This window comes from Danio rerio, chromosome 15 (genome assembly GCF_052040795.2).
Source record: "Danio rerio strain M-AB ecotype USA chromosome 15, GRCz13ab, whole genome shotgun sequence".
NCBI classification, from domain to species: domain Eukaryota; kingdom Metazoa; phylum Chordata; class Actinopteri; order Cypriniformes; family Danionidae; genus Danio; species Danio rerio.
In genome coordinates, this window is record NC_141035.1 from 26,431,122 (window position 1) to 26,448,228 (window position 17,107).

Here is a 17,107-nt window from a genome sequence, read left to right on the forward strand (position 1 = left end):
ATTGTTTATTCAATTCACCTATAAAGCATGTCTTTGGACTGCAGGGGAAACTGGAGCAGCTGGAGATAACCCACACGAACATGAGGAGAACACGCAAACTCCACACTGAAACTCCAACTGACACAGCCGGGACTCGAACCAGCAGCCTTTTTGCTGTGAGGTGACAGTGCTAACCACTGATCCACCATGACCCCTTATTTTATGTTTAATCCACCTAAATTTATAAAAATGAAGTTAATTGATTTGTGTTGGGACAACATGAAGAAATTGTGAATCCCAGCCCTTTTTGACAGTGTATCTTTGCATTCAATAGTAAATAATTCAAATCAACTGACTAACAATAACAACACAAAATCAAAACACTTTTGTAATTGTCATATTTATTGAAAACGGTGAAGAAAAAAAAAACTATACAAAAATTCATGTAGAAATTTTACATAGAAAAATTTCAAATGGCAAAAGTACAAAGCTAGAAAATGAGTCATGAGTTTAGTGTAAATCTGACAGTACAAATAAGGCCTTTCCGCATCAGCGAACAGTTTGGTTGAAAGTCACAAGGTGGCCACAGGAAACAGACCACACAACTGTTGTTAAACAGGAAGTCATGAGACAAGCGGCCACAGGAAACACATCTCTGCTCCACAACATGCCATGACCGACACTACAGAAGCCGACGCAAACACAGAAATGAGTGGTTGAAGGAGTTTACACACCGACCGGCCACAGTTGTTCAAAAGTGGTTTCTAAGGGAAGTGCTTGAAACCCATAACAGTGTTACGTATCTGTAAAAGTCCCAGACAGACCTGGATCTGACACGATGATTCAGTCTGTTCAAGTATGATCAAAGTTTGGCTCAGTTTAGTCCTTTTTGTAGACAAATAAATTACAGCAGAATGAAAGAAAAAAAAACAGGAAATGAATGGATTGTTCTTACAACCTTCAGGGGAATGTCAACAAATAAACGACAGAGAGATTTGGTCCATAGGAACACAACACTAATGAAGATCTCCATGCTTATTCAATCCACTTCAGTTCCGCCTATAACAAATGGACGCTCAATAAATTAGCTTGTGCTTCTCAAATATATTTGTTTGAGAACTCAATTCGCAAAGTACATTTTTATCATGGGGAGAGGGGTGCTCACTTATTTTTACACGATATATTTAATTAAGTTCCAGAAACAGACAGAAATCCACTGGACTTGAAAACAACTGCATTCCAGTGTCGGCCCCCCAAAAAATAAAGCTCATATAACGAAACCAAACTGAAACCGAAAAAGGAACTTAATGTTAAGTACTTTAAGGTCATTTCATCAAAATATAGAAACCACATAAGAAACCAAAAAACTCCCTGTTTATTCTATCCTCAAAATATGTACACTTGCAAATATTAACACTGCTCTCCAGCCATTTCCATTACTAGTGGTCTGGCTTTCTCCTTTGCCTCCATTGGAGGCGACCAGTCTTTAAATTAAGTGGCAAATCTGTGTCCCGAAGTTTAGATTCAGCTAGGGGGCGACAGTATGGGTTAACCCGCACACTATTCAATGATTGTCCCTAATGGCTTTAGTACAAAAAGGGTGTTCGCAAGGCACGATCCAACTGTGCTCCATTAAAAAGTACACACACGTTCCATTACTGCAGTAAATATCACCCGTTTACCATTAAAAGGGTTCGCTTTAGAAAATCAATTATGTCATCGTATATACTCACCCTCAAGCTTCGGAAGATCTTTTTAATGCAATCTGAGACACTTCTGTAACCGTAAATCTATTCATTTTCAAAGGAATTAGAAATGAATGATGTATTGAGGTATTCTACGGGGGATTTACATGATGACCTGATTGAATTTATGCTTTTATTTATATTATTAACGCATTGATTCTTGCATGTGAAGCAAGCTGTAAACATTGTTTGCAGTTCAGTGTTTATATGTGAATATATAAACCTAAATTAAATCTGTTCATCATTAAAAAAAACTCCAATTTCTTCAGAAAAATGCATTTTCAGTAAAAGTGAAGGGGCTGAAATCTCAGATTCAGTCTAAAATATTTTCATCCATGTGTTCTGAAAATGAACGTGTTTTGAATTTACGAATTGTATTAGTGTGTTTTTGTATTGTGTTTTAAATTTACGAATTGTAATTTTGTAAATGTGAATTGTGTTGTGGATGTATGAATTATATCTTGTAAATGTATTATATTTGAGACTGGCTTCATAAAAAAAGAGGTCAAAGATAGCGAAAACTTACTATAGATTTTATTTTTGACTTAAGGAAACTGAGCATATTAGTGTTTCCCATGAGCCTGTATTAAATGGTCGAATGGGTGGATATTAGTCAATGTTTTGACGTACACTGTAAACATATCTGTAAATACAATTTTGTGATTCACACATTTTCTGTTTATTTACGGTTGTGAATTGAATTATGAGATGTTGATCTCTGCTCTGACTTTTGATGTTGAAAATTCAACTCTGGAGTTTTAACAGAGTGAGTTTTACTGACATTTTAAGTAGTTAGAGACAAGATATTGTTTAAGAAATCATAAATAGATAAGTTAGTTTTTTTAATAACAGAAAATGTACTGGCTGCTTATTGCCAGGTTTTTGTACCGTAATTTACAACACAAGCCTAGACAATATATCCATTTGAATTGTGAAAAAATATCAATAAAAGACCATTTAAAAAAAATCAACATCAAAAGCTTTTGGAGGAAAGATCAAGATCCCATAATGCAATTGAAAAGCCTAAATGAGTAATAATGGGTAAAAAAACATGAATCACAAAATACTCAATTAACAGATTTTTTCCGAGTTTACATTGCAAAGCCTTTAATGTTTTCATTATTGAATTCATTAATGATACACTGCCAGTTTTTATTGTTGTTGTTCCTGAATTTTCAAATTACAAGAGGAAAGAGTATCATATATCCTACACTATGGTTAGAGTAAAATATTGATAATGATAATATTTCACGTGTTCAGCAAATGAACAAATTTACGAGTGTTGAATGAAAATTAGAGGTGCGTAAACGATGACAGAATTGAGATTTCAATATTGTGCGAGTGCTTGTCCTGCGCTGTTGATGACTGATAGTGCAGCGCAGTTATTGCTCCTGTAAGGCAGCGGAGAGGAAAACCCATTACCCATAAAGCACTTCTAGGCTCAGTGTGTTTGTTTGAGAGTGACCCGGTATCATGTAACTTCCAGCACTCCAGTTAAAAATGCAAAAATGAGTTCACTAATTCGCCACTTACTCCTAACTGACGTCTATCCCGGGACACACGCTTCAGTCACTATATGCTACATTTATGAAAAAAAACAAAAAAACAAACACAGATAAAGAAACAAACATGGCGTCTGATCCTGCAGAAAAATCCCAGAGTCTGTAAGTGTTGGAAAGGAGAGCGCCTGCACTCGTCCTGTCCTTTGTAACCCGTGTGTTCATCTGAGGCCGTGCTGGTAGAGGGCATTGATGGTGTCCGAGACCAGCGCCATGAGCCCGCGGTACAGGCCTCTCCAGTTCTGCCAGTGCGGGACGGCATTCTGAAACAAAAGAAGAGAGAGCGGAGTGAGATCATCGCCGTCTGTTTTATGCAATATCAAAAGAGTGAAAGGAAACAGGAGAGTCACAAAGAGCTTGTTTTTGTAGATCACATCCAAGAATGTGAAAGCCTGAAGCTGACAGACAGCCCTTCAGAGCTCATTAATCAGCTGACTGTGTGAACAACAAAGTAATTATCTCTATAGCACTTATACCAGACTAAATACTTTAGTACATTTTTAATATAGTTCAGTGCATTTATAATATATTAGCTTTAAAGCGATAGTATACCCAAAACTGAAAATGATGTCATCATTTGCTCACCCTGCACCTGTCACAAACTTGTTTGAGTTTCTTTCCTCTGATGAAACTGGTAACCATTGACTTGCATAGTCATTTGTTTTTTCTTCTATTACATTTCAATGGGTACTGGTTTCTAACATTCTTCGAAATATCTTCTTTTGCATTTATCAAATGAAAGCAACTCATAAATGTTTGGAACCACTTGAGAACGAGTAAACCGTGAGCAAATTTTACATTCTTAGAAATATCTACTTCTGTGTTTTTCAGATTAAGGAAACACGTAAATGTTTTTAACCACTCGAGAATGAGTACATTTTTACATTCTTCTAAATATCTTCTTTTGCGTTCTTCAGATGAAACTCATAATTGTTTGAAACTACTTGAAAATGAGTAAATCGTGAGTAAATTTTTAAATTCTATTAAATATCTTCTTTTGCCTCATCAGATGAAAGAAACTCATGAATGTTTGGAACCACCTGTGAACGAGTAAGCAGTGTGTCAATTTTTACATTCTTTGAAATATCTTTTTTTGCCTCATCAGATGAAAGAAACTCAAAAATGTTTACCTGACGCTGAGTAAATCGTGAGTAAATTTTGACATTCTTCAAATTATCTTCTTTGGCGTTGTTTAGATGAAAGAAACTCATAAATGTTGGGAATTACCTGAAAACTAGAAAATTTGAGTTTTCTGGGGTGAACTTTGCTTTTAAATGTAATATCAAATATAGTTCAAATTCAGAAGTACAAATTCAGAAGTACTCTACATATGATTGTGTGTGCTAGTCAGTACTTCAAAATAAGTGTACTTATTTAAAGCACAAGAAAACTAGAGGGACTTGATTTTAAATGTAAAGTACAATTTACAAACAAGATATTTTAAAGTGTCCTTAAATGTGTTCTTTTTGTGTTCAGACCAAAAGTTTATTGTTAAATCTATTTTAGATTTGAAGTGACAATTTAAAAAAGCTAATTTTATTAATAAGGATAAAATTAAAACACGGCAAAGACAATTGCTTGAGATTTTCCCCTGTGTGGAAACCTTTGCTTTATATAAATCACTTGTTCCACCTCTTCAATCCTACACAGCCGTGAGGTAAACTTTTTGGACCAACAGGAACACTCGCATCAAGAAAATAAAGCTTTGTGTTTGAGTAGGAGTGTGTGAAGGGTTATGTTAGCATAGTAGTGTGTGTGTGTGTGTGTGTGTGTGTCTCAGACAGACAGACAGCCAGTGTCTGCAAAGTGGAGTCAGGAGAGCAGCACATTACTGTCAACAGCTGCGATGAGTCATGCGCTAAAAATAACTCCTCGCAGGGGGGATCAAGTGAAGGAGACATGAAATAAGACAGTGACACTGAAAGAATGAGCCAATCACTGAGAAAAGTGCAGCAGGGCAAATATCAACACAATATTGAAGAGTGCAGGGTTACCACTGCTTTCAGCTGCTGCATTTGTAATGGACTTTTTTTTTACTTAATGTTTAGAGTAAGGTTTTTCTGCTGATGAACATGATTATTTAAAGCTTAAATATTTAAATAAATTATATTTATTAAATCAATTTTTAAAAAAGTCATGTAAAATTACTAAGATAAAAAAATGACTAAAGATTTAGGAGTTTTATTAAGAACAATTCAATTCAATAAACATTATGTCTATTCCACAAGGGTTAGAAGATTGTCTACAGACACAGGCTCACACATAACAACAAAACATAAATACACTTATACAATTATTTTAATAATAAAAGCAATGGCAGTGGGAATAAAAGTCTTCTTGTACTTAAGTCTTTTTATACCATGTACCAGATGGAAATAACTTTAAGGAACCATGTAAAAAATGGGAAGAGTCTTCAACAGAAGTGGAGCTTATTATTTTTGTCGCTGCTATAAATAAATTAGTAAGAGGTGTTTGTCTCTCACCAATTATTTTACTCTCTGTTTACTAACCTTAAAAGTTTATTTGTGCTTTTAACAGAGGCAGTTAAACCAGGCTACAATGTTAAAAGTAAGGACAGGTTACTTAACAATGTGGTATAAAATATTAATGCCCATTAATATACTTTATAATTTTTTTATAATAAAACATTTTATATATATTAACTAGGCATGGGACGATAACCGTTTTCAAGGTTTACCGCTGTTTGGAATAGTCAAGGTTTTAAAACCACCAAAAATGTATGCTATACCGTACTTACGGTAAATGTATTTTTTATGTACGTGACTTTTACAGCTATTTAATTCAGCTTTTTGGGGGCAACAGTATCTCCAGCTGAAAAGGACTGTCCACATCAAAAGCTACCGGTTCAAAATATTTTAAATGTTTCTTAAAATAAAATATATTGTGTTCATTGAAAAGAAAAATGTTGTTTTTTTTTACCCAGACATTTATAAAGAACTCATTTTAGAGAAGTAAACACAATACCGTGATATTTTTATTCTGGTTATCCTGTCAGAATCTTATATTCTATGCCTAGATTATAACAAAAATATGTTTACATTTACTATGGAAACCTTGAATTTGAAGTACTTTATTACTTATTTTATGATCAACATGCTAAATGAAATTGGTATATTATGTAATATTAAAGTATAATGTATTAAATAATGTATTATAAAATGTTAGAATACAAAAAATAAAAATTACAAAACATTTTTGTATATATATATTATATTTATTACATTATTATTAGGCCCGTAGCCAGGGCGAGTTCGGGCAGTTCGACAGACCCACCCCCCACTGACAGAATTTGGTCCCTATTTGAACTCATTTGTCCCGTTTTTGACAGTATGCCATCATAAATTGTAAAAATAATTTTTAATTATTACAATTGACAAATTCTCACTGAGAAAATGAGCTGGCCAGTTTATTATTTACCTACAGGCTACAGTTTTTAATATATGTTTTACATGGTTTCCTATAAGTTTTAATTCCTAATGATAATATATTCCATGATAATAAATTTGTATTTAAAATAAGTATTTTTCATAAACATTATTATTCATTTAATTTTAAATTCTAATCTCATTACATTATTTATGAAAGTGCAATAGCTTTCAGTTTAAACGCATATTTCTAAATAAACAGTTTGTAATAAAATAGTATGGTAAGCATTTTGACAAAATTGTAGGAAATATTTTTGTTGGATCAAAAAATGTGGTTATGATCACAATGCGACAAGCTAATGCAGCAAAGATAAGTGCTTAAAATGACACTAAAGTATTTGAACCTCATAATTTATTAGAAATTGTGTAGAATAACTGCAAAAAGCTCCACTTTTGGAGAAAAATGGTTCACCCCTTCCCTACGAGCCTGATTATATATACATTTATTAAAAGATTTTTATTTGAATTGAACTGAATGAATGAATTGCTGTTGCTTTAAACGTTGATCTAGATCCTTAGAAACAGATGTAAGAGCTGACGATGGAAGACTGACCCAGAGCACGTGCTGAAAACTACAGTCTCCAGCGAGGAGGACGAGACTGCAGAGAGAAGTGAGTGAGTTCATAAGGGCAGGAGGAGGATCTGTGGTCCATCAGTCTCACATGCCCACGGTGAAAGAGAACTGCACTTGTGCACACACACACACACACACACACACACACACACACACACACACACACACACACACACACATACTGTGCTTTTGTTGCTCAGCCTGTATATAGGGAAGTCCCTGTCATGCCATTCTCCTGCCGGCCTCAGTAAACAAAGCCATCATCCAGTAAAAACACACTGCTATCAGAGTTCAGTGAGGCCACGCCACAGGTCGCAGGCTTTCTGCACGTGACACACACTGCCTTTTATTACATCGCGTGTGTCGACGCAGGTGTGTAAGTCTGAGCGGGAAACTGGGACGAATGTGCGAAAAACAATCGACTCTTACTGAAAATGAGCAGCGAGCGCACACACTTAAAGGGACAGTTCAATCAAAAATGAAAATGTTCTCACTGTTTACACACCTTCTAGCAAACCCACGGGAGAAAATGTTCTGCAGAATGTTGGAGATCGATAGCTACTGACTTTCATAGTAGGAAATATGTATAAATACTATAAGAGTCAATGGCCACTGGTTTTCAACATTCTTCGAAATGTCTTGTGTTCAACAGCAGACAGGTTTAGAACAAGTGAAGGAGGAGTAAATGATTTTTTGGCTGAACTATCACTTTAACTCTAGGTAAATATGAGGCAGAGCGGTGACGTCATGTGTGTTTGTCTGAGGAGCGGAGCGGGAGCTGGGGGGAGGGGAGATTAGCCTGTGTTTACTCCTGAGCGCCTCACAGAACAGATCCTCACGCTATACAACAGGGATCCAGAAAGAGAGAGAGAGAGAGGGAGGAGGGAAGGTTATTAAGTTCGTCCACAACTGGAAACTCGACTCCAGTCACAACACTCACTACAGGCTTGTGAATATCGTATTGATCCATTTACTAGAAGACCCACTGGAGGCTACATTTGAGCACGGCCCAGCACACTCGCTCATAATCACAAACACACACTGACCGCTTACTTTAGGATTCTGAATAATGCTTTGCCATAATTAAACTATCACAACTAGACAAAACTTAAGAATTTGTAGTATTTTAGGGGGGATTTTAACCATGATTAAAAAATATCTTGTTTAAAGAGTTAGGTATTTTGGCTGGTTTAAGCCTGTCATCATGGATAAATAGATATGACACTAGGGGCAGGTGTCCCTCGTAGTGTTGAAAATGCCAGTGCTCTTCTAAACAATGCTCAGCAGCGAGTGCTACTCCAATTGTTGGAGCTTGTAAAAATTGCTGAGAACGTTTTACAAACACACACTTAGTACCTTGCAACACTGCTAGTGCTTCAAAAACGTGGCGCTTCTATTAGCTATGTTTCCACATCAATTTTCAAAATGCGCATAAACAATTTGTGCTCATAACTGAGTAGGATAAACTTTTTATTCGATAAGAAAAGATGCGGGCAATGCAGTGGCGCAGTAGGTAGTGCTGTCGCCTCACAGCAAGAAGGTCGCTGGCTCGCGGGTTCGAGCCTTGGCTGAGGCAGTTGGCGTTTCTGTGTGAAGTTTGCATGTTCTCCCTGCGTTCGCGTGGGTTTACTCCGGGTCCAGATTTTCGCATACATTTAATTAGCATATTTGGATGGAAACATAGCTAGGGACAACAGTTAAAAAAGCCCTGCTCTGCTCAGATAAAAATCCTGCCACAATGGCAAGGCAATTCACATTGCTTAGCAACATAAAGAAAACAATGTAAAGATGACATGTGCAACTCACTAAACAACCAGTAGGTGGTGACTAATCCCTATTTTAATGAAAGGTTCACCAAATCGTTCAATCAAACAACTGATTCAAAATGGCTGACCCAACAAGCAAGAGACTTAGCATGTACTATTTTGAGGTACTCGTCCCTATACCCTAATCTTTTCAAACAGTTTACCACTGGAAGGATAGTTTTAAAGGGCTTAAGGCATAGTGATGAGCCCTTCCGAATGGAATGCACTTTTCAACAACAAACAATTGATCACAGGGGCTCAAAAGTTGTACGCAAACTCCTAAACTCCTAAGGGCCCTTAGAAGTGGCCCATTTAAAGCATTTTGATTTGGAACGACACTTTAATTTGGCAGCCATGATTATTTTCACTGCAATTTCTTTTTGTCATACAATGATAATCACAGCTTTAATTTATTGTAATTGGCAGTCCCTTACAACAACGCTGTGAATGTAACCAAGCATGACTCTTACCCTCTGAAGGAAGACAGCGTTCATCTCGTCCCCAATTGTCCTCAGTTGTACGGCCACCCTCTCCACAGCCTGCTCCTCCAGTGTGGGGTCCTCCTCAGCGGTCGAGCTGCTGCTGGACGTGGACTCCTCTGAGGAGCTCTGGTTGTCTGCTAGCAGATCTGGCAGAGGAAGAGGCCTGGACACTTCCTGTTCTGTTCCTATACAAAAACAAGAAGAGTAAAATCAATAGTGTATGCATGAAATATACATTTTTAAAGAACAGAGTTTATTTAATTATCATATATTTTACTTCATAAATCATTAGGATTTTGGGATTTACCAAACCTGGCATTTTACAACCTGAATAAACTTTATCTTGCGTAAAATAAGAAACTATTAACTAATAAAATAAGTTTATTACCTTCTTCATGATAAACACTCCTATTTCTTTGTGTTGAGGATGTTCATTTGTTAGCAGTACTATATAAACTATTATTAGAATTATTAGCCCCCCGGTTTATTTTTCCCCCCAATTTCTGTTTAACGAGGAGAAGATTTTTTTTGACACATTTCTAAACATAATAGTTTTAATAACTCATTTCTAATAACTGATTTATTTTATATTTGCAATGATGACAGTAAATAATATCGGATTAGATATTTTTCAGGACACTTGAAAAGATACAGCTTGAAGTGACATTTAAAGGCCTAAATTGGTTAATTAGGTAACTAGGCAGGTTATGGTAATTAGGTAAGTTATTGTATAACGATGGTTTGTTCTGAAGACTATCAGAAAAATATATATATATAGCTCAAAGGGGCTAATAGTTTTGACCTTAACATGTTTATTTAAAAATTAAAAACTGCTTTTATTACATTTGAAATAAAACAAATAAGACTTTCTCCAGAAGAAAAAATATTATGAGACATACTGTGAAAATGTCCTTGCTCTGTTAAACATCAGTTAGGAAATACAAAGGGGGGCTAATAATTCTGACTAACTGTATGCAGAGTTTAGATGCAAAAACGTCCAAGTGCTGTTGAAAATGAACCCTTTTCTCAGCCTCCTTTGTTTATGTTGAGTTATTTCATTATAAGACCATAAATATTAATTATCCTTTGCCTTGAAAGTGATATTTCTGAACCTACACACAGGAGCCTAATAAAATTATTTTTTAGAAGAAAATTTTAGACGGCACTTAGAGGTTTTTGCATCTCAGCTCTTCATATGTTAATAACTTGTTATATGTAAGTAATATAGTAATTTGTTTTCAGAAGATCTGTAAAATTTTTGAACCTTCTCAGGAAAGTGTTACAAACTAACAAACAAATATTTAATAAAATAATGAATTACAACGTTACATATTGAAAAAAATATTATAATAAGAAATAATAATATACAGTCTTTTAAAGAATTATTTAAATTATAATTACTACTTCATATCATCATCTTTTTTGACTTTATAGATTAAATTACAATCTATAGAAATCCCTTAGAAATGATAGATTAATAAAATTAATAAAATAACACCATTGAATCCAAACAGAAGTAAATCATTTTTTAATATATTTACAGATAAATGAATGAATAAGCATTATACTACTGACACATTCACTTATTCATTAAAAGTATTATTCAAATGCATAACCACCGGTGGCTTTTTAACAACACACTTTGTATTTGCAGAACTAATTGTGCGCAACTGATCCACTGCTGAGCCAGCATTTATTGTCATGCTATATGTCAGTACTGTTGCAAGTTCACTTAAGGTTACTACTTTAAGTAAAAACGCCCCAGGCACAATGTTAACAGTATTCTCATAACCAAAGCAAGATATATGAGACTGTTGGACGGGTTCAGTTGGGGTCACTATTATTTAAAGATCCATTTAACACACCGACATGCAAAGAAGCGGGTAGTCTAACCAAATACAGATTCAGCAGAGATTACAATGGCAGAGAGATTTCATATACAATGCTGAGCCAAATTTTTATTTGTTTAAGAAACTTTTGCAAGCATGATGAGCCACAATGGTTGTTTGGTTATGTCGTGCTAAGTTTTGTATTAAACTCATATTTTGTGTGTATGTGTGTGTGTTTTACAGTATGGTGGCTTCAATACTGTCAGATCAATTCTACAACTGCTCATTAACTTGTATTGATCAAATGCAGGCTTCAAGTCCTCGTTGTTTAGGTCACAGTAGGAAAACCGAAATATGTAAAGCACCTCTAAATGAGTACTGTAGTTGAAACATGACAAAAAGCAGTAAAAGCATGAACCCAGAAAGCATTTTTTGTTTTTAAAAGATGTCTAATAGACGTCTAAACACAGTCGTCTTGGCTAAAACAAGGCTAAATTTGGGCTGTCAGTAAAAATCTAATAGACGTCTAAGTATAGACTAAAACTAGACTAGTCATCAAACAAACTGAAATGAATGACTAGACATATAAAGTCTGTCTAATCTGTCGATTTGATGACTAGTTGACTAGATGACTAATTTTGGGCTATTCTTAGATGTCTATTAGATATTCACTGACAGCCCAAGTTAAGCCTTGTTTTAGCCAAACTGTCTACGTTTAGATGTCTATTAGACGTCTATTAAACACAACATTGTTTGCTGGGAAGTGTGGACTTCCTAACCTTCTGTTACACCTAGCAAGCAAATGACCCGATTTAGCATAAGTGAATAGCTAATTCACTTTAAAATCCAAGTGTCCATCCGTCATACGTGCTCCACACTTGAGAGTCAATTTCAAAATTCAGAATTTTTCAACACCCTTACTAATTTTTCCATAATTTTAATATTTCCACGAACAGACTCTGTCTGATTCAGTAAGCAGATGTAGCAGTTCTGTTATACCATTGCTGGATTTGTACCGCTGATTATTCCTTTACATTCAGTTATGTACACAGTGTTTGTTTGAGAAGAAAGAATCAACATCAGTTTAAAGGATTGACTTCGATTCTGATTCTGTGTTCTGCCCTAGTGGACTATCTGCATTATATGTACAGTTAAAGTCAGAATTATTAAGCCCCCCCCCCCTAATTTCTGTTCAACACATTTCTAAACATAATAGTTTTAATAACTCATTTCTAATAACTGATTTATTTTATCTTTGCCATGATGACAGTACATAATATGTGACTAGATATTTTTCAAGACATTTCTATACAGCTTAAAGTGACATTTAAAGGTAAAACTAGGTTGACTAGGCAGGTTAGGGTAATTAGGCAAGTTATTGTATAATGATGGTTTATTCTGTAGACTATCGAAAAACAATACAGCTTAAAGTGGGCTAATAATTTTGCCCTTAAAATGGTTCATAAAAATGTCCAAACTGCTTTTAATATGATAAAATAAAATAAATTAGACTTTCTCCAGAAGAAAAAATATTATCAGGCAGACTGTGAAAATTTCCTTGCTCTGTTCAAAATTCAGAAGGGGGCTAATGATTCTGACTTCAACTGTCTATAGACTAAACTCAGTCCTTTTAAATGCTGAACTCTGCATTTCGGCTTCATAAAGTATCATGAAAAATTTGACTATTTATTCTGAGATCCTCTTAAGCTTACATTTAGCTGTGACTATCTGTAAGTGAACACGCAAGGATTCATTTTCTTGCTTTTCTGCAAAGGTGTGCAGGAGATTAGTGGCGCAGCCTTGAGAATCTGCTGATCTGCGGCGCAGGTGAATGGAGAGAGCGGCACTGCCGGCTCTGGCTTGTTGCCAGGGTAACTGAGGGCCGGTGCAACAGCCTGAGCTGAAATCCAGCCATTGGCGGGCAAGAATGAGGGTGGGCTGGGATAGGGTAGGACAGGATAGGGTGGACAGCTGGAGGACAGGGAGGAACCAGCGACAGGCTATCAACTAGAGAGAAAACCTTTGAGGAGGAGTGTCAGCAGAAGTGTCACATAGGGTTAACCGATAGGTTAAAAACAGGAGGAATAGAGACATTGAAACGCAGTGTGATTCTGTCTGACAGGCCGACACTGTGGACCCGAGCAGTGCTTGACAGGAAGCCAACAGTAAAGAACATGTCTAAACATGCCTCAGTTAGAGCTCTCTGACACGGGGAGGACACTTCCTTGTGCATTTAATACAGGCAGAAACACTGTACTTTCATGCACCTGTCAGTTTTGAGATTTTGGCTGTTTGCAAAGTAACAATACGTCAAGAAAACATCCAAAATCTACAGTTTTGTACTTGGTTTGTTGCATGTTATCAATTTGTCACTGTAAATTACACAGTACATAATGTCTCAATATATTTTTCCGGCACTAACTCATAAATCTTCACTTCCACTTGTCAGAAATTAATGCAAATTAGTGCATGTTTAATTAAATACTGCTAAAACTCCAGTTGTAAACAAAACATTTTTTTTAATTAGATTTTTTTAGGTAAATGCAGCTTTATTCGCCAGCAATGTTTTGCACTAACACTTGGAGTCAAAGCCAGGGATTCTGTCTTCTGAATCTCATTTAAATAAATGATGCTAATTATGCACAGCATGCACATATTAATTCAGTGTGTTCAGCATGTTACCTGAATTGTCCCTGAGTAGACTGTCCTGCTGCTGGACGCTGTCCAAGCTGAAGGCATCATGTGAGGGGATGTGGGGCAGTGGTGCAGAGAGAGTGCTGGTTTGAGTGGCAATGGTTCGGCGTCGATGGCAGGGCTGGATGATGCTGCCATTTGGCCAGGCGTCCTGACGCAGCACCTCCATCCTGCAGCTGTTCGGCGTGCCAGAGTTATGTTCGTCCACTCTGCTTTCCATCTCTGGTCGGGCCATTCCACATACAGTCTTGAAAGGAGAAAAACAAACAAAATGTTACACAAAATCATCAGACCTGTTTGCATGCCAACTGTTTCGTCTAAAACTGCAGTTGGACTCAAAAGACAACATATGCTGTTGCAAAGAAGAGACCTGTTAAAAAGTTATACTCGTTAAAAAATACATTTTTATTCAGATGTAAGTGAAAAGAAACTTAATAATAACATAATAAAAAGATAATCATTATAATAAGATAATGATAATACAATTTATGTAAATGAACATAATAAAAATTGCATTATAACTACAGTATTTATTTATCTTTGTAAATGTTACTTAAAGAAAATAAGGTTGTTAGTTCTTGTTAACTCACAGTGCTTTAACTAATGCTCTCAAGTACTTTGGATTTTAATAATGCATTAGTAAATGTTGAACTGTGAATATTACATTCTAATCATTCTTTGTTCATGTTAGTAAACACATTAACCAGCATTAACGAAGGCGACCTTTTTGTAAAGAGTGACCAACAGTAATAACTAAAAAACTGTAATTAATTTAAGAAAATAAAACCACACAAATTTAATTATTTTTATTTTGTGAATGTGCATTCTTTTAGACTTATAAAAATAATTAATCATGAAATCATATTACTAATAATAAATAACAAAATACAATCTAAGAATATTCTCAAAACAAAACAAAATGCAAATAAATGTCCAATAATTTAGACTTAATAGAACAACAACAATAATGATATAATAACAATAACAATAATATTAATAATAATAATAGTTTTCCCAGTGATAGTTTGCGGCTGGAAGGGCATCCGCTGCATAATACATATGCTGGATATGTTGGCGGTTCATTCCGCTGTGGTGACCCCAGAATAATAAAGGGACAAAGCTGAATTTTTTTTTATAAATAATAATAATAAAAATATTAATAATAATTATTATTATAAATCAAAGCCTTCAGGATAATTAAATTTGAGTGATTTAATGATAAACATCGATAAATAAATAAATAACTAAATACTAATAATAAGTAGACTGAAGAAAAAAAAACAATATAAAACTTATTCAAAATAATTTTACAATTTAACAGATTTAATAGTACGCTAACTATAATAATAAGTAAATAAGTAATAAGTAAAATAAGAATAATAATGTAATACCACTAATAAAACATACATTAAAATTTTTATTTTAACTTATTTAAAGTTCTAAGACAGCAGGAAATAGAAATTAATTTAGACTTATTATAATAAACTATAACAGGAACAATAAACTCTACCTCTTCTTCCATTTAAGAAAAGCTAAATAAATCAAAACAATCCAGCAATGCAAGTATCCCTATCTGACCCATAGACTGTAAAAAAAAGGCCAGCAACCTATATTTTACACGTCCACAAGATGGCAGAAACTTCAGCCTCGTGCTCACGGGTGTGTTTGTAAACAAATCCGTGCACGCGATGTCACACACACACACACCGCTTCTCGCGCGCTTTAACACAACCTCACGTGCCATCGTGACTCTCTCTAACAAACATTACATTACAAAAGCTCCATTCCACTGGAATACATATCACACTTTCCTAATTACGACACCCACTGCGATTATATCGATTTTTCTCAATAGGCGACGGGGGCTGATGTTGTGAACGCGGAAAATTCTGAAGCGTCGGAGGAAAAGCGCGCAGCCGGTGACTGGAGTGATGCAAGATTGAAGATTTGACGATTTTGGAAACTGACAATCTTATCTTTTACATAATAGTTTGAACATTTGTTATATTATCTACAAATAGCCAATAGACATGTGCTAAGTGCTAAACAATAAAATCAAGCGGTTTTGTTGTAGCTGGTGAAAGAAGGTCCGAGCTGTTTACATCTTGGGTTGACCAGTTAACCAGCCCTCAAAATCAGCTTGACTGACCAGCTGGTGTCTGTTTTAGCAGCTTGAACCTGTGCAAACTAGTCCAGACCTGCTAAAATCAGCATTATATAAACAAAATAAAACATCAAATATATTTTCTACAGCATGCTGATGATTTCAACCGCTTAAATGGCGTTTAATCATGCAGCTTAATGCACTTATATAGTGTAAATCATATTTTTGATAACGAACGAGCCACTGTAGCCTACTCCCTCCCAAATAAGTAATCTTTCGCAGATGTCTGCTATGAACAAAGCGATGCATGTGCAACAAACACTAAAAACATATTTGCGTACCTTCAAAAGGTGATGTTAGTAAGTTGATGTTATCCCAGAATCGTGATGTCCTGACACCAGATGTGTGTCGTACTTCAGAAACACTTGAAATGTCCGTTCATGTTATTCCTTAAGCTGGAGGGGATATAAAGCGGTGTTAATTCATTAGATGAGTACTCAGTTAGCCTGCCGTGTGCATGTGAAGATGTGTTGATATGATGACAGCAAAGTCCTTTCACTGTTGCGCTCAAGTCCCTCGCTTTAAGCCACGCCCTCCCGCCAGTCTCATAACAAGCCCTGACATGCTCATCATCATCATGGCGAGGTGCCAGCGAGTGGACACACACACGCACGCAAGGCGGTTTATGTGATTTATGGGGACATCTCATAGGTTTCCTTGTTTGTTTATACTTTAAAAACTATATATTCTATGGTTTTACATCAAACTCTGCAGTTATACTTTCTGAAAAAAACAACAACTTCTGTATGATTTATAAGCCTTTTTGTAAAATGAGTATATCAGGACTATACTCATAATATACGTTTTTCTTTTAATACGTTGTCATACGC

General features: G+C 35.5%; 1 protein-coding gene across 1 annotated transcript; it reads right to left on the minus strand.

Annotated features, from left to right (window-relative positions):
* Positions 1 to 363: 363 nt before the first annotated feature.
* bbc3 (BCL2 binding component 3) lies at positions 364 to 16,760 on the minus strand. The gene is made up of 4 exons (NM_001045472.3): positions 16,559 to 16,760; positions 14,102 to 14,360; positions 9,579 to 9,775; positions 364 to 3,546 (listed from the first exon to the last, which is right to left on the minus strand). Exons 2-4 carry the CDS (start codon positions 14,346 to 14,348, stop codon positions 3,445 to 3,447), a joined length of 546 nt encoding a protein of 181 aa, NP_001038937.2. The 5' UTR covers positions 14,349 to 14,360; positions 16,559 to 16,760; the 3' UTR covers positions 364 to 3,444.
* Positions 16,761 to 17,107: the final 347 nt, after the last annotated feature.